Source organism: Balearica regulorum, chromosome 5, assembly GCF_011004875.1.
Source record: "Balearica regulorum gibbericeps isolate bBalReg1 chromosome 5, bBalReg1.pri, whole genome shotgun sequence".
Lineage (NCBI taxonomy): Eukaryota > Metazoa > Chordata > Aves > Gruiformes > Gruidae > Balearica > Balearica regulorum.
Genome location: NC_046188.1, coordinates 37,274,270 through 37,294,319, shown reverse-complemented (window position 1 = coordinate 37,294,319; position 20,050 = coordinate 37,274,270). Strand labels below are relative to the sequence as shown.

Below are 20,050 nucleotides of genomic sequence, written 5' to 3'. Positions count from 1 at the left end.
TGTGCGTGGCTTTTGCTTTACCTATTAAATTGTCTTTATCTCAACCCACAAATTTTCTCAGTTTTGCTCTTCCAATTCCCTCCCCCATCCCACCTGCGGGAGTGAGCAAGCGGCTGCATGGTACTTAGTTGCCAGCCGGGTTAACTATGACACATGCTGTGGCTGAAAGGAGCCAGGAATAGGATGGGGAGCATGAAGGGAATAGCTCCTTTTCCCATTATGTCTTTTGGCCTGCCTCAGTTCAGGAGGGGACTCTGTAAAGCTTTTGCCCTCTGAAATACCTATAGGGAGTCATAAATCGTGTTGGTTCTGGTTATTTATTACAATTCTTTGATCATTGGGAGTAGCGATTAATACAGGCACACACACAACATACAGACTGTAGGCACCTGGAGTCTCCCTGCTGGAGAAATCTGTTTGGGTGACACTGTCCCAACAGCCAGCTCCATCTCTGCCTGTACTCCTGCCTGTTCCTGCTCGGCTGGCCGAATGGGAGAGCTCCTTGCCAGATGCCTGCTCCTTTTCAGTTCTTTGCCTGTCTCCACTTGGCTCTCTGGCTATCTCTGCTATCCTGCTCTCTGCCTGAACCAGCTCTGCAATGTATGCTTTGTCTTTTAGCTAGAGAGGAACAGGCAGCTTCATTCAGCCAAATTCCCATGAAACTGGAAACGGATGAGAAATCTAAAGTGAAACAATCTTCAGGGAACTGCAAGGTTCAGAGTGTCTCTGGAAATCTGACTACTTATTTGGATAATGAGGTATAGATTTCAGAGTCTGCCTTTAGTCACTTCAGTGTCCAAATCTTGACCTTATGTTTTTAGTTATATTTCTGTATTTTAACCACTTAATTATATCACATTGGTCTTTTTATTTGTGCATAGAAAGTGATTTGCTACCCATTGTTTCTCTGCTGAGACACCAGTGCAAGCATACTATCAATGTGAGGAAAAAGTTTACATTGAAAGTTTAATAAACAGCAGGTCTCGGACCAGGCAATATCTGTGAGCCAGATAACCACACTTAAGATCTTGTTTAACCATGCCTAGTGAATTGTGTTGCTTATAGTAAAAAACTATAATTTTGTTCAGTTCTCCTGCCTGCTTCCTCCACAGATTGTTGCAAGCCTGTTTATCTCAGACTGCCCTGTTTTGTGTGGGTAGTCTTAACAGGAGCCAAAGCACAGTTTCAGAGCATTCTCTCATAATCACTCAAGACATCATCTTTTTGGTGCAGCCCTTCCCCAACAAGCCATACTCACTTTCTAGGGGAGAGGAGACCACCTTTCATGGTAGCAAACCAGGCCATGTGAAAGGTGTATGCAAATTGGTCAGAGAGATACATGTCAGCATGACTGTCATTATCCCCGCTGAGGAGAGCTTCGGAGAGAAGTTTTAAAGTATCTTTGACAGAAGTAATGTGCCTAATGAGGGAATAAATAACAACTAGTTGCTAAATCTGAACCAGAATGAATGACCTTTCACTTTGAAACACGCTGGCCTAAGGCCCAAAGCCCTGGGAAAGCTGGGTCCTAGAGCCCCTGTTTGGCTCTAGTCCCTTTGGCTTCCACATGCCCGCCCCTGGTCTGCTCAGCTCGGTATGAAGAGGTGCCCGGAGCTGGCAGTGACTGGCCTGCGGCAGAGGGCAGCGGCAGGCAGGACAAGGCTGTGTGCGCACACTCATTCCCAGTGGCTGGCCGCTCCTTGGTGGGGAGATTGCCAGCCAGGAGAGCCATCATTACACTAATTTGGTTTTTCATCTCTAGGCTGGCACCAACCCCATGCCCTGAGGCTGCCTACAACCAGCGAAGGGTGTTCCAGCTGAAGCCTGGGGTGCTCCACCAGTCCCTCTGAGGTGAAGGCAACATGGCACTGTGGATGCCCGCTCCACACCTGGTTGCTCCACAGAAAACACCGCTGTGCCTCAGAGCTGTGGACAGTTTGGGAACATAACCTCTGAAGGCTGGGAGATGACTGCTAGGGGGATTGGAGGTGACAAGAGCACGACACCAACACTTGCCTATTCGGCAGGAACGAGGAAGAAGCCTGCAGCTACCAGGAGCTCTGCCCAAGGGGCCCTCCAGCACCCTTTGGCTTTTGCCTAAAGCCTCTTGGCAGCACAAGATGGCTGCCAGGCGCAGGGGGAGCAGCAGCGCTCCCGCCTGAGGGGTGCAGCGGACAGGCGCTGCGGGCGGCCGCGGGGAGCCCGGACCGGGATGTCCAGTCAGCACCGGCCGGTCTTCCGCACCCTAGGCCTCAACGGAAGCCCCCGAGGGTGCAGAGTGGGCGGGGAGGGGGAATGTCTCCGTCAGGGGCAGAGCGCGGCTGTGGCTCCTCTCCACCCGGGGCAGGGCGCTGCCCGCCCCACCTGCCTCGCCGCTGCGCCCGAGAAGGGGTTAAAAGCCCTGGGCGGGTGATGTCAGTTCCTGCGCTCCTCGGGAGGGCTGGCTCTGATATTTGAGCCGGGCTCTCCCGCTCGAAGGAAAACGGAGAGAGAATGGGAAAGTGCTGAATGGGACAGAAGCCGTGCCGGGCACCTGCCTGCCACCCGGCGCCGCGCAGCCGCCCGCGGCAAGGACCGGTACCGCCGCGCTCCCCGTGGCCGCGCGGGGTCAGGAGCCTCCGGACACCGCCGACTGCGCTTGTCAGTGCCCCGCTCCGCCGGGGAGAGACGCCCGCGCCGGCCAAGGTGAGCGCGGGTGGGGAGGCGTTCCGGCGGCCCGGGCCCCCTCCTCGCTGCCGGGGGAGGTGTCCGCCGGCCGCCAGCCCTTGAGTGGGGAGGAGAGGGCGGTCGGGGGCTTTGGAGGGCTGGTCTGTGCGGGGTTGGCTATCACAGCCTTTCTCCTCCCGTCTTTTCGTTCTTCAAGTTGACGGTAAGAGGACCGACGGGAGCGTTCTGGGGTTGATGTTGTGTCAGCTCTGTTATTTAAGGTTAAAAATAAGTAGGTTTGTCTTCGGGTCTGGGACTTTGGTCCCTGTAGCTGCATGGAGGAGGTGGGAGTAGGAACGGCCACACGACGAGAAGAATGCAGCCCACGAGTAAATACGAGTAAGTCCTGCGGTCTCTTCTGTCTTCCTGGTAAGCCTAGGTGTGCAGGGCAAGACCTCCGGAGGCAGAATGGCAAACCCGAGAGCCTTCTTCCTGCCTTCTGGCACTTTTACTAGTCAAGCTGCCTGCAGTGGTGTAGAGGGAATTATTTTTTATTCCCCCCACCCACCCACCCTTGCCCTTCCCAAGCTTGTCACGTTATTTTTCCCTGTGCTCTGCACATCCCAGGCCGATCTCGTGAACTGGAAATGACCGTGTGGCTGAACAATTCCAATGGCCTCAGGGTTAAAAAGCTGGAGGGTGAAACTGGTTGTGAAGTGGAAAATGAGGTGACTGGGGGCAGGGAGATGATTAATAGTATGGGGTTTCCACACTGACTTTTGACCATTGCCCATACTGCTGACCCTCTTGGTGACATGGGAGGAAATTTCTCTCCTTTCATGTGTTACATTTATCACATTTCTACTGATTCCTTTTGTAGTGCGATGGTAGCTGAAAGTTAAACCAGTATTCAGCTCTGGTGTTCAGGCAGGGTCTGGTGCATTTTACTAGCAGGTACGAAGAACCGTGCTCCTTCTGTGCTGACTGAATCCCCTATAAGAGCCTGGGTAAACTGATTCCTGAGCTGAGGAGTCACTCACATTTGAAATACAGAAATACCGTTTCATTTGTCTGCATTATTTGCACTGAATGAACAAAGCTGCAAACACTTTACTTTCATTTCTATCTATACCTGAAAGTCTTCATGTTGATTAATTGCTTTCTATTCTCAGAAGACTTTTCAGATAGAAATATATAAAGTCTCTGAAGTGTTTTGAATTCTAATCTGGATCTACTAACATCTGGGACATCAGCTAATTCTGGTCTAAACCCAAAAAATAACATGATATTCTGGTATAAATTTAACTTTATGAGAATTACAACTGGATATGGGCACGCCAAGAAAATATATTCATATTTATTTTGGATGTAGCATTTAGTGTCAGCACTGTCTCCAGTGTCGATCAAAACTGGCAGATATAGCCAAAGCTAGAAGTCTCATGATTGCATTTAGCGGTTGGTTCAGTCATTTTTCCCCTTCTAAGTTCTAAGGACTTTGTAGATCCCATTATCTTCACTGGAAGTTGTTTGATACTTAACACTGAAAATCAAGCTGCTCTTTAAGACGCATCTGTATGCATTTAAGAATGAAGTTTTGAAAATCTCAGCTTGGTTTAATAAAGTGGCTGCCTCCTGGTTTTCAAGTTCCTAAAGTAAGAATATTGCACCTGAAAGTATCTGATTTCCAACTTCTTCATATGCCAAAGGGGTAAAAGAACTGGTTTTATATAAACATATAAATATGGTTTATATAACCATACAAATTCTTTATCTGATATGAAAAGGACCAATAGCTGGGGGAAAGGAGGAGTCAAAGAACTTAGCGGATGAAGATGGTTAAGAATTACAAAAAAAGGCACATGAAATGGCAAGTCTAGTAGCAAGGATTTAAAGCCAGTCTGTCAAAATAAAGTTGATATTGTAATTAATAAATTACAGATGAACTCCTTATGTTTAGGAGAATGAGGGAGAAGGAATGATGCATTTAACAGTAAATGAGAATTCAGAGTAAATTTGAAGTTGTAAATGAAGTTGTAATTTAGGGGTAAATGTGAGATGTGATGCAACGTATTTATCTGAAAATGGGTAAGGTTTTTGCTAGAGAGAAGAAAAGCCATAATGCTAATCTCTAGCCTTTGGAAATCATTTGATATGATGACACATGGGGAAGTTATTAGCTTAAGTGGAAGAGATGGGGGTTAATAGCAGAATAAGATAGACGAAATGACAGAAGAGAATGTGGCAACGCTGTGCTGAAGGGTGGGCTGTTAGAAGGTAGGTATTTTACTGCAAGAGCTGACTGACCCAGGAGATTAGTAAGGGTGGGATAAACTCTAATGACACAAAGTAAAATCGCGCATTAGAAGTAGTAATAAAGCGGGCAAGAAGTCTGGGAGAGCACTATTTAGAAACAGCAGAGTTGGAAAAGATCTGGATGTACCAATCAATCATAGAGTAACCATGGGCCTGTTAAATTTTGCAATGGACTGTAGTACAGAGAGCCTTGATCTTGTGGAGATCTGGCACAGTCCTGTGCTTTGTTCATCTGTTCCAGTATCATTGCAATGGGTCCCGTGCACTCCCCTGTCTGGCATTTGCAAAGGCAAAGCCAGCTGAGATTCCTCTGCTCCAGTTGTATTGGCTTGTCTGTGAAGGTCGTCCACCAGTGTAATGTGGTTGTAAAAAAGGCAAATGTAACCAGGTGAGGTATTGCCTGGGAGAGTGGAAAGTACTAAATGCCTGTACACAAGGCTTTGGTGAGGCTGTACGTTGCCTTCCAGGTGTAGTTGTGGTCACCCATGTCTGTGAAAGGGAGTGAGAAAGATATATGGTGTGCACTAAAGCTGGAACAGGTGCAGAGGGGGAGTGGTGAGCTTTTCGTATGAGACCAAAAGAGCCCCTTATCTCTAGCCTTGCAAAATGAGGCTTTTAAGGAGAAGCATTTGATATCTATAAATATAGCAAGGAGTAAATATGAGGGAGGGAAAAAACTAGCTAAGCTGAAGGGCAATATTCTACAAGAATGAACAGATACAAGCTGATTATGATTATATTTATGCTGGTAATTAGAAGGTGGCTCATTAGAGGGGTGAGGTTTTAGAACAACAGGAATAGAGGGAGCAAAACTGCCTGCACAGTTCTAGGGAAGGGCTGTGTTCATTTATGAAAGGGATTATATGATGCAGTTGTCTGCAGTGAGAAGGAATGAGACTTAATGATTCAGGACATCTATCCCAGTCCTAGACTTCCTATTCAGAATGGGGTATTTTAGTTCAACTGGAAGTTATGGACTGTCTGAGGAAATTACTTTTGCTCTGGCCTAGGCTGTGGGGTAAATCAGATTCATTTTACTTTGTGCCATTAGAGTTTATCCCGTTCATTCATATGTCCTCTTTGGACTTAAAGTCTATGAATAAAGACTAAAACGTTATACTTACACTATTACCTATAAAGACTAAAACGTATACTTACATTATTACCTATTCTTAGGGTAACTTGAATGTCAGTCTCTTACATGCGAAATAGGAGCCAGATGTCCTGACATGTGGGTGCAACTAGAGGGACATCTTAAGCCTTCCCACCCTGCAAAGGCAGATGTAAAGGCAACTAGGCTGAGTGACTGCACTGCTCTTTCCCAAGTCTTGGTCTGTTACTTTGTTCCCAGTTCAGGAAAGCACTGAGTTCGCCTGTAAGCAGGTGAGAAGTTCCTTTCAGTGTGGGTTTCAGTGTTTTGACAAAGCTGATGAACTAATAACTGTTCTTGCTTTGTAAACATTTGTTATTGTAGGGTAATACAGCTGGCTGCTGGACTGCACACACTGAGTTGATATTATAAACCTTTTTCTGAGTGCTTACAAACACCTGAATTTGATTAAGGACACTTATTACCTACATTTTACATATCTTTTAAAATCAGCACAAAGTATCTGAAATGTCTAAACAGGAGTAAGAAAATAAGACAACTTCAAAACCCATAGCTTTTCCACTTGTGGAGTTGTGTATATCTCTTGATGTCTGCAAGGATTTTAGTAGACCCTTGTGTTTTGTCTTCAGTCCTAGCTTATTCCGGGCTGGGATCTTTTTCTGTTTTAACAGAGTGATTGTTTACATACTGTGGTACAGCTACTCTTCTACTCTTATTGTGGACTGACTGTATCCAGTAGTTAGGGATTGGGAATACTGTTGCATCCTCTTAATACAGTCTGTTTGAGATAAGGCCCTGGTGCCCCAAGTTAATAATGAGTGTGTTACCTGAGTTACTTTTAAGAGGTTTTAGTGACTTGAGAGTTTACAGCTATACTGGTACAGAGGAGGCAGGAGTAAAAATACTCCTAGTCTATAGGTAGATGTTGAGCAAGGCTGTAAGGATGGCAGTAAAGCTATTTGTGGAATATACAGTATGATGCATTACTAAATTATTTACTCTAGAGGTAAAAGTTTTCTTGAATATTTATCTGTTAGTCATTAAAAGTGACCTCTGGCAGAGGGCAATATCAGTAACTTGGGATAGAACAATTTCATCTTCTGCTTGCAGAAGAAATGGCCTTTGTTACCAGTCCTGTAAGACGGACCAAGGAAGACTAGGCACAAGAGGTGAAAAGTTTGCCCATCTAAAATACATATTTTTTCCTTCTCTTTTGTAGGATTTTTAGAGCACCTCAGATGACATCCCAAGCGGATGATTAACTTCACAATGGCAGAACTCACAGTGGAGAACGGCAACTGTATGGACTGGCAAAAGCGATGCCTTGCTTTGGAGTCCCAGCTCTTCAAATTCCGCTTGCAGGCAAGCAAGATCCGAGAGCTGTTAGCTGAGAAGGTGAGGCAGTGGTGGCGGCTTCTACTTTGCACTGAATTATGGCATGAAAGCAAAAAAAATCCCTAAATGCTGAGCCATCCAATAAAACTGTTACTTGCAGTGGGGATCTCTTCCTTGATTACAGTATGTCATTGCACTCTGCTTATCACTTGAGATACAGAGATGTGCCTGTCAGAGTCATGTAAAGTGGTATTAGTGAAAATAAGAATTTGGCCTTTTTTACTGGAAAATCACCACATAGTTGGATTCTACTGGAAAACATTGTACCAGCAATATTCTAAATACATAAAGTGACTGAGGCAGCTGCAGAGCAAAGATAGATATTCTGGATAAGAACAGCAGGATCAGGACTTGACTGGCAATAGAAAATCTTACAAATTATGCTGTAATGTTAAAGGACTGGACAGGGGTACATGTACTGCCATAGTATTAGAATAACATTGCATATCCAGTCAAAAGATTCTGGGGATACTGAAGAGCAGGACTGAGATACTTTGAGCTCTGAATGTTAGAAGCTTGTGTGGCCTCTGTCTGGTTTTAGAGGCATCTCCTACTAATCCTTTTCAAGCGCACTAAGTGAACTCATTTGAAATCCTGGGGGAGAGGACTGGCAAAGATTTGAGGGGTTTGTTGGTTTGTTGGGTTTTTTCTTCTATCATGATGTGGGGTTTTGGTGTTTTTTCTTTACCTTAAATTGAATTATTTTTCAATTTGAATAAAAGCTTTGTCAATAACCTCTAATTTGCATAAAATCCAAGTTTGTAGGTTGCTGTGGAGTTCCTTCTTTGTTTCAAAATTTGGCTTATATTATCACAGTCTGGCTGAAGATTGCTCAGATACCCAATTACTATTGGAAAGTGAAAACAGTTTCTTTCAGTCACTGTTTGCTGATGAAGTTGAAATTTTTACAACTCACTGCAGTTTACTCCAAATGCTTTTAAGCTGTACCTGATGACAGATGTATTCTAATCTAACTTTTGCTCCATTTTCTATTATGTAACTTTTATGTGTATATTCTTATTTGTTGGTTTTGGATGTTAAAACATCCACATGACATCTACTTCAGAGTAGAGCAAGTTTCATCCTTGCTTTCACTGTAATTACATTTGCACTAATGCCATATACTGCATGAAACATTCATTCCACCCTTCATATTTTAAGAAATTACGCAATTCTGAGCACCCTCTTCATCTTTTCAAGGTAGCTTCTGTGATGGACTGTAGTGATGACTTACCTTGGAAAACATTGAAAGTGGTCGTAAGGTCCATTTAGATAAAGGCACATTAAAAAAAAACCCTCATGTATAGATGTGGTGCAGGTCTGGTAAAGACAACCAGTATTCATGCGTGATACTCCACATTTGCTGCATTATGGAATCTGTGGCCTCGTGCTTTATTAATTCCTGCTTTGAGAAACTTCCTGGTTACCCACACACAAAGCAAAGAAACCTACCTATCAAACTTCCTTTTTGGAGAACACCTGCCAGAGATCTTCTGACCGTCTCTTTAGGGAGGCTTGTGGAGCATGGCAGAGAACGAGATTGTCACCTGCTTCAGGGGTCTCCTCCAGGAAGGGGCCTGACTGCCATTAATCCAGCCTTTCAGTCAAAGCGATGTTCCCTTTGTTAAGATTAAGGAGCAGCTTGGTTCAGTGATCAGGTTACTCTGTAACTACTTGTACAGCGCTGTCGTTGTAGGCTTACTTGAAGGGTCAAAGAGCTAGCAGGCTTGCAGTTCCCTACTCTGAATGTCGTGTGGGAAGGGGAGAGCCTCAGGGACTGTGGGGCAGCTCTGGCAGGCCCTCCTGACGCAGGGGGACTCGAGGCACCGAAGCAGTGCTCAGCATGCAACGCTCGTGCTGAATGCTGTGGGGAAGTGTCCTGTGCCTCAAGTTCCCGACTGCTCTACAGCAGCTTGCTCGGAGACCCTCCTTCCCTCCTCCTGAGTTGCCACAGGGCTCCCCGGCAGTCACAGCATCCGGGGCTCCTGTCCACACTGCATCCTTCTCCCCCTCAGATGGGCAGTGATGCAGAACTGAAGGAGGCACATGCTTTATGCACAGTGATGCCAACTCCAGGGATTTTTGTCATCTATTTTATAGCAACTGTGATTTTTTTTTTTTTCCTTATGGTTCTATTTGTGAGAACAAAGAGATTCAGAGTTATTTGAATGAGTACTGCATTTTCAAAAAGTTTTTTTTGGGGGTGCAGGGGAGAAGATCTTGAAAAATGTGAAGTGGGCACTTTGAAGCTGTGTTGCCAATCTGTGGTGAACATTGCCCCTGAGATGCTCTGATATAGCTTGCAGCAATGGGAAAATTAATTAATTTAAAAAAAAGTGGTTTTGCCAGGGAAAGTGAAGAACAATGTTAACAGCGGTGTGATGCTTGCTCACCAGTTAGGCTGTCTCAGGGGTCTGGAAGCTACTGATTGAAAGGCTTGGAAACCTGATCCCACATGTTTTAAATCAGTCTTTATAACCAATTTTCTGATTTTCATTTTTAAGGCAGATTTTACTATTTTAACTCACAAAGAAAACCCCAATCATTCATGCCTGGCACTGGTTATACGATGTGTGCTAACAGTTTAAATACTTCAGATTTTTAAAATCCGCTTAGATTGAATAATCTACATTGCTGTTCAGAACATGAGGAATTTAAAACCCAGCGGTTTAACTGCCAGTGCCCTAGTTCACATGGTGCAAACTTCCACATTGGTAGCCCAGTCTCAGCTATCGAGCAGTGCCGCCCAAGCTGTGCTGAGCCTGGTAGAGGGACCTCAGCCCCCCAAGACAAAGCTCTGCCATTCTGCTGGACCTCCACAGGGCATGAGACCTCTGGGTCCTGCCTTGTTGTGGACATCAGCAGGGATCTGGTCTCTCTGGAACAAGGCTGTTGTTTCCACTCTTTCTAGTACGCACACAAAGAAAGGAATATTCCTCTGTTGGTGAGCGACATAGCAGTCTGTTGCCTTGGTAGCAAGATGACCTCGTAGGAGTGAGCTCTGGAAGAGAACAACAGGAGGAAAATGAGGCTGAGACATGGGGGAACTTTTTTTCACTCAATGTTATTTAGCTGTTCTGAGCCATCAGGAGAGGGAAGGCCTGTGTGAATGGTTGATAGGAGGATCTTTTGCAGCTTTTAGAAGGGCCATCTGGGTAGCTTTTAACCTGCTTCTGTCTTACTTCAACAAACACTTGGAAAAAGCTTCTTTTGTCTCATGCAAGCATCGCTATACAGCTGGGCCCGTTTCCCTCCATACAAGCTTTCTGGGCCAATGTTTGGGAGAAGAGTTACTTGAATTTGGCTTGGTCACTAAGTTTTTTTATGTGACCTGGGTCAAGTTACTTAGTAGCATTTGTCAAATTATAAAGCATTTTGAATGAAAGGACCCATGTAAATACCAAGCATTATTATTAATTCATTGAGGGATTTGAAAGAGCCTTACATCCATGCTTGTATTAAATCTGAATGCGCTCCAGTGAGACAGCTGACACTGGGGATGGGTGAAGTAATCATTTTGTGTATATGAGAAACACAGCAGTTATTTAACAGGTCGTAGTAGGACAACCCAACAATGTAGTACAGGAAGTTAAGAAAAGTACAAGTTCATATAAGGCTACAGAGGGAATCAGGGTGACAAAAGTAACTGATTTGACTGGAACTTAGCCAGGTCACCCTGCTTGCACAAGAACTTTCATAACTTCTCTGTAGTGGTAAGGAATAGTCTCAACATACATTCTCTGTCCTGATCAGGAACCAGGACTGCTAGCAATGCAAAGCAAACTGTCATGAGGCTGGGACAACAACAGGTTTTTCAGACAGAACAGCACTGTCTTCTTAAAATAACCTCAGTCCTTCCTGGAGATTGCTCACCTTGTGGAGGATCGAATTATTAGTCTGAGAGGATAGCCTTTGGGAAAAAGCCCAGGGATTCATCTAAAGTCTGTGCTGTGAACATAGACCCTGTCAATCATCAGAAAATTAGCAGAGGCCATTGACTCTGAAGCTACTGTCATAAACAGTCTTTGTTTCACAAGGTGTATTATGTCTCCAGTTAGCATCTGTCTTTCACTAATATATTTTGCTGCTCCCTGTCTGCAGTGATGACTATCCAGAGACTAATAGATAAATGCATGGGTAGATCACTGTTCCTAATGGATGCAGACTCATGTTGTAACCCAGACCACTGCTGTCAGTGTTAGATTGCCTTGAGCTCAGTCTCTAACAAGACTCTCAGAGACTGGATCTTCAGTCAGAGCAGCTTTAGCTGCAATCTTCTGTGGCTTCTCTCTGTTCCTCTGCCAAGGAAATGTCCTTGATTTGGATATTAAGCTCCATAGACTGTGATGTCCTTGATTGCTCCACTGAAAAAGCAAACCTGAGAGGTGTCATTCTAAATGTGGCACTTCCTGATCTTCATGGTTTGAATTTGTTATGGCATGACTTTTTTAGTTATATGACCGTTGAGGTGTCTACATATATGTACCTTTCTAATATGTTTGTTAATAGGCATCAGTCTGCTCTTATAATCAATGTGTATGTATGAAAAGGAGAGTTGTCTTGTTGCCATCTGAATGAAGGGAAATGGAAACACAGGAATGCTGGCATCTCCATTCTGGGTGATCAACCCAAGAGGAGTAAGTCTCACTTTCAGAAGTGTTGGTTTGGTCCTCATAGTGACCAACCTGAATGCTTGGCTCCAGTGCTTTATCAAGAATCATAAAATGCATTGGAGAGAAAAGGAGCTCAGTTTCCCTTATAGTTTGTTTTCTACTTGAAGCATGATTCTTTTAATCTTCTGAAGCTGCTTCTACATCATTCCTTCATTAGTAAAACACAAGTAAATGCTGGAAAGTCTGTGAAGCATTCCTCAAATTTTGCAGCTTAGTGGATGAAACTTAGTGTTACTGACTTCATATTAAATCTGGGCTTAAATCTGAGACCCACTGAAGCAGGGTAGGTGGTGGAAGATGATCTTGCAAGCACTGAATGAGATCCTAAGTTGCTATTTAAAAAAAAAAAAGGCTGGGGTCTAGTGGCAAGTTGTTAGAGATACATCTGCATTTCACTGAGAATGAAGTGGTTTGTATACATTTAGAATAAAATTCTGTTCAGTGTTCTTTGACTTCAATAGCAGCAATGGTCAGGTAAAGAATCACAGAATTGTCAGTTTGCAAAGCTCTTTAAAATGAAAGGCATAGGAAAATTAAGATCATTGTTAATCTTGTCAGTTATGAGCCTGTGATGCTTTTGAAGCCAAAGCAAAGTATTCATTGGTTATAATATGGCATTGTAGAGAACCTGCTGTGAGCTTTCCAAGATGAATTCATTTTTGTTTACCATTGTGAATGAATCCTAGCTGAAATAAAACCAGGAAATAATAGCACACTGCAGACAGGCTTCTTGCAGGGACAGCCCGTGGTGTGTAAATTGTAGAGATGGGGTCAAGACTTTGGGACTATATCCTTGACCCGTGTAATGAATGATGAAGCTCACTAATGAGAAAACAGTTCCGGTAAATTCAAAGTAGGGCAGAAGGCTGGAAAAGGTCAAAGGCTTTTTTTTTCCCCCCCCGGTCAAAGCTGTCCAGTTAACCCAAAAGATGCCAAAGATCTGTAGACATGCACAAGAAATGGAAGATTCCCAAGTAAAACAGGTGAATTTCCAGGTGATATTAATTTCTTTTCTTTCTTCCTTTCCCCCTCTCCTTACCTTCTCTTCTGACTCTGAAGATGCAGGAATTGGAACAGAGAGTGATAGAAGCAGAGCAAAGAGCTGAGGATGCAGAGAAACAGGTAAGAGATTCTGTTATGGTTGCTCTGGTACAAGTCCTCTTACCAGTAACTTACTCTGAATTCCCTCCAGTCTAGCATACAGACAGCACTCTGCAGTGCTGTGCTCTGCTAGGGAAACACTGATTTACAGTGGTGCATGGATTTTCTGGTCTACTTCCCACTCTTTGAGCCTGAGCTATGAATAGGTGCCTAAATAGGTTTAATCCTAAGTGAAAACCAGCACATTATATCTGGCTCTCAGCTTCACAGCCTTTACCTCCTGATCCATGATAGGCATGCTTGGTTATGGAAAAGGAAGGGGATGTCGTACCTCAGGATTAAAGTGCAGAGATAGAGCTGCCTGGGAGGTCCTCAGAAAACAAATACTTAAGAGTACTGGTAAGGACTTGCCTGCAAGTAGAGGAGGTTCTGTGAAAGAAGTAAGGGTGTGTCTGCAAAACCTTTCAATTGTTTTGGACTTTCTTTTTAGTCATCACTGCTCTGGCTCAGGAGCCCATGGAGAAAAGCAGTAAGAGCTGGATTCATTGCATATTACTGTAACCATCTGAAAGTTAGACATATTGTCTAAGCTAGCTTGTGAACAGGGCATGAAGAATAATGGACTGTTGTACAGTCTGGACTAGAAGGAATATTGTAAAAACAAAGCAGCCAGGAAGGGCTAGATGGTCTGACCTCCTGCATCACTGCAGACCACTGCTGAAGGGAAGGTTTGAAGTGAACCAGCTCTCTCCAGCTGGATAAGAGCTGCAGGACTGAGCATCAAGTCAGAGATTAAAGCACAGAACTAAGACCTGTGCAAGATGGCCAGGAAGTCCAGTCCAGTGAAGGACTGAATACACAGTGTTATAAGCCTTGGGAAATATATTGTCTAGGAACCAAGAACCTGAAGCACCTGGTAAGGTATTCTGTCTGCAGAACATACTATTCCATACCAGTTTGACATTGATGTCAAGATTTTTTTCTTACCAGCTTAAATATAGGAAAGATGCCAGGTCTAGTCACCATGCAGTTGACCTCTATGCCAAATCAGCAATTGCCAACCAAGAACAAGTGTTGCTCTTGAGACTGGTATTGGAAAGTTCACGTCCAACCAAGACAGGCAAAGCTAACATTGTCTCTGTGACAGTATCAGCAGGAAATATAGTTATTGCCACAGGCCAATGGAGGAAGTTTCATACTAGCAGACACCTCAATGATAGGAGTAGAGTGTCTGTGATATGGTAAGAAGGAATGACAGCAAGGACAAAAATGGAGAACAAGTCAAATCCAGGCCAGAGAATGGGCAAGAAAGGGAGAACTTAGCTGGGAAGGTATAGGAGAAATGAAGGTTGCCTTCACTCACCTGCTACGAGCAGAAATGAGGGTTGCCATCACTCACCTGCCACTGGCAGTTTGCAGCCATGTGTTGGCAGGTCCTAAAGACTAGCAACCCTCTAAGTTGTAGGGTCTGTCTTTGCAGCAACCTTATCCACATCCAGAGATAAGTTTTCCTAGAGAAATACTTCATTGCTGCCTGACAGCCTGAAGGAGTAACAGCATAAGGAATAGGACCATTCCCTTCCGCTAACAAGTATATTCACCATGAATGAGAAGCAGCTGACAAATGAGAGGGCTCCACATCAAGTGTAAAATCCCTTGTTATCTTTCTCTCCAGGAGTCTGGGGGGTTGGATTTGTTAATTCAATGGGCTCCCTGTAGCTGCCAACCTCAATTAAGGAAATCACATGTTTGCAGTCCCCTCTCTGAGCCTCTAGTACAGAGTCAGCATTTAGGCATCAGACAGAAAGGAGGGGCCATTTCTTTTTACTATAATCACCCTAAACTCTAATGAAAACACATCTGACTCAGCAGGCTTAGTTTTCTGGCTCAGATGTTGGGTGTCTACCTTTCTGATTCAGTATGAGGAAGAGGCAGTTTGCTTCTCTGCCTAATGCAAGCAGACAGGAGGACAAAACACAGCTTCTGCAAGTATGGAGTGTAGGCCGCTCAACAGAGCGTGAGTAACTCTCTTGCACAGACTCTGTGAAGTGCTCAGATCACTACCTGCATTCTGCCTTCCTGGTTCCAAACTCATGCCAAATTAATGGCATCTGGAGTTGGTTTCTTTGCAGATTTAGCCTTTCTGGGATGTGTTAGAACCAGACATTTTCCCATCATTAAGTGCTGCAATTAGCAGGTTTGCGTTAAGTTGGAGGAATTCCATTCACTTTTAGAAATGAAGTCTTATGATCCACTGCAAAAGGATGAGGTAATAATAAAACAGACTGGCATATCAAGAGACATAGGTTTTAAAGAAAGCAAAGAGATTTTAAAAACTAGCTAAAAACCTGAAAGGCTAAAAACCTGACCTGATCAGCAGCTAGATTTTAGTACATTGAAACTTTGCCTGTAGTGAAGGAGCATTACTACGTTGGTGCTTCTCCTGCTGAGATGAACAAGTGTTGGCACTGGCAGGAGCTCAAAGATAGGCAAAGCTTCTGAAATCTCTAACATGCTAACTGCTTAGCAGGTCTGGAGAAAACACTTGTCAGAAAGCCAGAAGTTGGCAAAACATTGTCTAAGCTGGCGATAGGAGGAGGAAGGAACTCCATAGTACATTGCCCTATAGAAATCTTGATCTGAAACAAATGGCCAGGGTTTTGTGGTGTGTACCTTGGTAGTGAATGGGGTAAAAAGCTGACCATGGTATTGCAAAGGAGGAAAACGCGGTGTACCTTGCCCATACGTCTATGTAGGCTATAGTGCCTACATGTATGGTCTCTTTGACCAATAGTGTGCAAATATGTCATAATCCACAATGTGTTTATCTGTTACTGCTTTAGTATTACAAATGAATGGACAATGTTCTTTTCACATATGTGGATATAAACTAAGTGTGACTTGAAGGGTTGTTTTGGGTTTGTTTTTCTTCTTTTCCTGACTTTAGAAATATGAATACTCTCAGTTAGGGTCTTACCACTAAACAAGCAGCTCCTTCGTTTGCATTGTTTTGGTTGACAATCCCTCTGATTGTCATTACAGGTCAGAGTTATGGAAGAGAAGGTAAAACTAGCCAATGTGAAGACTGGTGAATCAGACAGCACTCTGCACAGGAAATATCAAGAGCTGATGGGTACAGTGAAAGGAAAGCAAGATCTGATCAACAGATTGGAGACACAGCTAGCAAAACAGGTAAAGATATCATCTACAGGGAGACCTGTAGCTTTCATGAGTTGGAGGGATTCTGTAATGTGTGTTTCAAAGATATGGATTATGTCTTCATCACATATTAGCCTCTCTGTTGCTTTCAGATCAGCTGTAAAATGATGCCATGCTCAGTGCAAGATCCTCTCCTTCCTTTCTCTTTTCAGACAAAAACATCCGTTCAGCCTCAGTAGCCCTTGTCGCTTAACTGTAGGAGTTTGGTCAATGTTCTTAAAGTACTTCCTTATGTTAGTGTTCAGTCGGTGTTGAGACCCTGAATTGTAATGCTAGTCTGGTCACAGTATTTCTCTGACTTCCTAGCATGTAGATTGCTCTGCAAAATCATCATGTAGTCCATCTCTGACTTGGCATGTGCTCTTCAGCAATCCTTTAGCATAGTTCATATCTTGTCAGATGTCCTCATTATAAAAGAGCAGCTGTTTCCCAGTGTGGATAGTTCTTAGTCTCCTCCATTCTCAGTTAGTGGAAGGAAGGACAGCAGGGCTTGTATTTTGGCTTTAGTAAAGGCCTTGCTCTTTATAATATGAGGAATGAGGTATTCTTATATGTTGCTAAGCACATTACTTCTTAATGGAAATAGCTCAAAGTATTTTTTGTGTAAAATCCCATGTCATTTGAGGTACACTTTGCATTTAACTAATTGTCACCTATTTCAAGGGCAAAATAGATTGGTAAGCTGTCTGACCTTACTCAGACCAAGTATAGTGTGGAGGTCAGGCATCAGTCCTTGTAATACTCTGGGTTTCAGGTCACTTCCCTAGGCCAGCTTGCTCAGGCAGAATGTAGATGACGTTTCTGTATTTTGGAAGAGAAATAAGGTGTTCGGAAGAAGCTGCAGTAGTGATCAAGGTCTGGAAGCAGCTCTTGCAATCAAAGATGGAAGAAATTCTGATTTACCCCAAAATGCGAGGTGTGATTTGATTAAAATCAACATACACAAGTGGGAAAAATGTTCTGTTAGTAGAAATCTCTTTATTCTAGCAACAAGAGGCAAAATGAGATTCTAGAAATGAAAGCCAAAGCTTGACATTTTCAGATGAGAAACACTCTTTATCAGGGTCACTGGTTTAGTTTCAGAATGCGATGCAACAGTGGCAGCGCTGGAAGGTCACTGAGGGTCCCTGTAAGGCATCCTGTTGGTTTTCATTGGGATGAGGAGAGCTGTGGAGTTCAGAGCATTAATAAGAGAACACTGAGGTCATGTCTGGACCACACAATAGCATGGGATGCAAAGAATCTAACTGCTTCTGGATCTTAAAGCACAATAACTGCATCTACAGGTGCTGGATCTGAGTGAATTGGCTCTACCTAGAGGCAAGGCTTACTAAGCTCTGTGACAATGATGTTGTCATGTCACTATTCTACTTTAGGACCATAAATAAAATCTTGGCATTGCACTTGACCGTGTAGCATAACAATATTCTGAATCTTTTACCTCTTGGTCCCTGATCTGAGACAAGTCCAGGTCATTAGGGATTCAAAGGCAATACACGTGATGGATATTCAGAGGACTATGGTAAGATCCACTATATGTGCCAGAGCATTTCAGACCAGTAGGCATGTTTAATATTCAGACTCCAGCAAAGGCTGTTACCTGATGATTAGGAACACACAGAGCCATATTCAGGTAGAAAAACTGTTTAAATCCTCCTCTTGAAGCATCAGATTTGATTACTTTTATTTCATTATGCTCAACTATAAATGTTACTGCTACCCATAACGTTGCCAAGGTCTGTTTTAAAGTCAGCAAACGTATTTCAATAAGAGCTTTTAAATGTGCAGTTGTGGTGATGAATAGCATGTGGTGATTAAAAGCGATGTGAAGATGTGGGGAATTTCCTGCAGTCTACTGTGTATTTATATAGTATTCATTAAGTGAACTTACTCTTCAGTATGAAAAATTTAAAAAGGGAATGAGGATGAAGCACTGATGTTTTTATTATTATAATTAATTGTATTTGTTCACATCACACAAAAAAAAAATCTAGCAGGGAAACCATCAACTGCTACCAGAATGTATTACTTTTGTCCAGTTAATTAGAGAAACCAGGGCTGAATGTGCCATACAGAGTATATTCCCCTTCCTTGCTCCTGGAACTGATTTCTCCTTGTAGTTGTTTAAATCATTATGTAGATAGGAGACCTTTCAGTGATATTGCTTCTGATGAAGCCACACAGGAGATGAACAGAAGGCTTCAGGTGATCATATCAGTCCAGCATCTTTCAAAGGAAATTGCCAGAAAAAGAAAAAAAAATGTGGCTGAGAGAACACAGCTGCAAAAATGATGTTGTAGCAATATTGCCCAAGCAGATACTTGGGGAAAAATGTTAATTGTGCAAATCGACAGTATTCCCATAGCACCTTTGTGTGTACTAGAACCTGTTTTAATGGATATGTAGACATACAACCACTTACACCATCTCAAAACCTCATAGTAGGTCTTAGTGTTTCAAAGTTGAGTTCTGGAGCTTTTTTACCCTGAGTCTGCTTGTTTGTGTTTTTGTTTGGGTTTCTTTTTTAATTTACTTTCTTGATGAGAGTAGAGTGTGTGTGTGTGTTAAATACATTGTTGGTATTAGTTTCCATCTCATGCATCTTTAAAGTCTATACCCTATACTTGTACTTGCGGCAATTGAATCCCTTTTGCTTGAAGAATTACACTGTTTTATAAATCACTTATTGGCACTGCTTAATTCTTATTAACTTCAGCCAATAATATGTGTGTGTGTGTAGGCTGAGGGAATGCTATAGATGCTCGACAGCAAACAGCAATGCTGCAAAACCATCTAAAACAGGAAAAGTTGCAGATTGTACTCAAAAGAAACCGATAGGTGGGCAATCAATACCTGAGCTGGATTTTGCTATTCCACAACAAACTCTTGAAACAACCCTCCAAATTTGACTCCAGGGACCATGTAAGACAACTTAGAGCTTGATTTTTCAGAGGCCAGCTAAATAATGGTATCCAAATAGCAGTCTTAAATCTTATGTCTGGAATGGGACCTTCAATGTCTAAGTCACTCCTGATGCAGTAACTTTCTGAGAACAGTTAGCTATACTCTCCTAATGCATCTAATTTATTTTTTTTTTGGCACAGAAACAGTTGAGGACTGAGGAAGCAAAAATTGTTCAAGAGAAAGCTGCCAAGATAAAAGAGTGGGTAACATTTAAGCTGAGAGAGGTGAGTCTTTCGCTTGCTGCCATGTTTCAAGGCCTATGACTAGATACAGTGGCTGCACTGTAGGGACAATAGTCTGAGGACAGTTGATCTGCCACAGAGGCTTTCTGCTTGTTTGGCCCAGCACATACCCAGTTGCAGAGCTACGGTCATCCCTCTTGCTGAGGGCTACTTACAGCTTTAGGCAAACTTAAATGACTGAAGTCAGTAATGCCTGAAAGCAGTCTCTGAAGAAGATTTACTAGTCACAAGTGGCTTTCACCTAGCTTTACTCTGCCTCTCCCTTTTTTCTCTGGGTCCAGTTTCTGTCTCTTTTTCTGAGAAAACAGCTTTAACACAAACACATGTCCTTTGCTCTTCCTTAATTTGCCATCTCTGACTAATGCTGTTTTCCTACTGCCCAGCAT

General features: G+C 43.2%; 1 protein-coding gene across 2 annotated transcripts in view; it reads left to right on the top strand.

Moving 5' to 3' along the window:
* Positions 1-2,479: 2,479 nt before the first annotated feature.
* PLEKHH1 (pleckstrin homology, MyTH4 and FERM domain containing H1) overlaps positions 2,480-20,050 on the top strand; it is a 52,624-nt gene continuing 35,053 nt past the window's right edge. Inside the window, exons 1-5 of one of the 2 annotated variants that reach the window (XM_075754192.1) lie at positions 2,480-2,685; positions 7,290-7,465; positions 13,198-13,260; positions 16,282-16,431; positions 19,563-19,646. In XM_075754192.1, coding sequence (XP_075610307.1) covers positions 7,325-7,465; positions 13,198-13,260; positions 16,282-16,431; positions 19,563-19,646 — 438 coding nt within the window. In that variant the 5' untranslated portion in view covers positions 2,480-2,685; positions 7,290-7,324. Of the gene's footprint in view, positions 2,686-7,289; positions 7,466-13,197; positions 13,261-16,281; positions 16,432-19,562; positions 19,647-20,050 lie in introns of those variants that run through there. The other variant, XM_075754193.1, reaches the window with a different exon arrangement.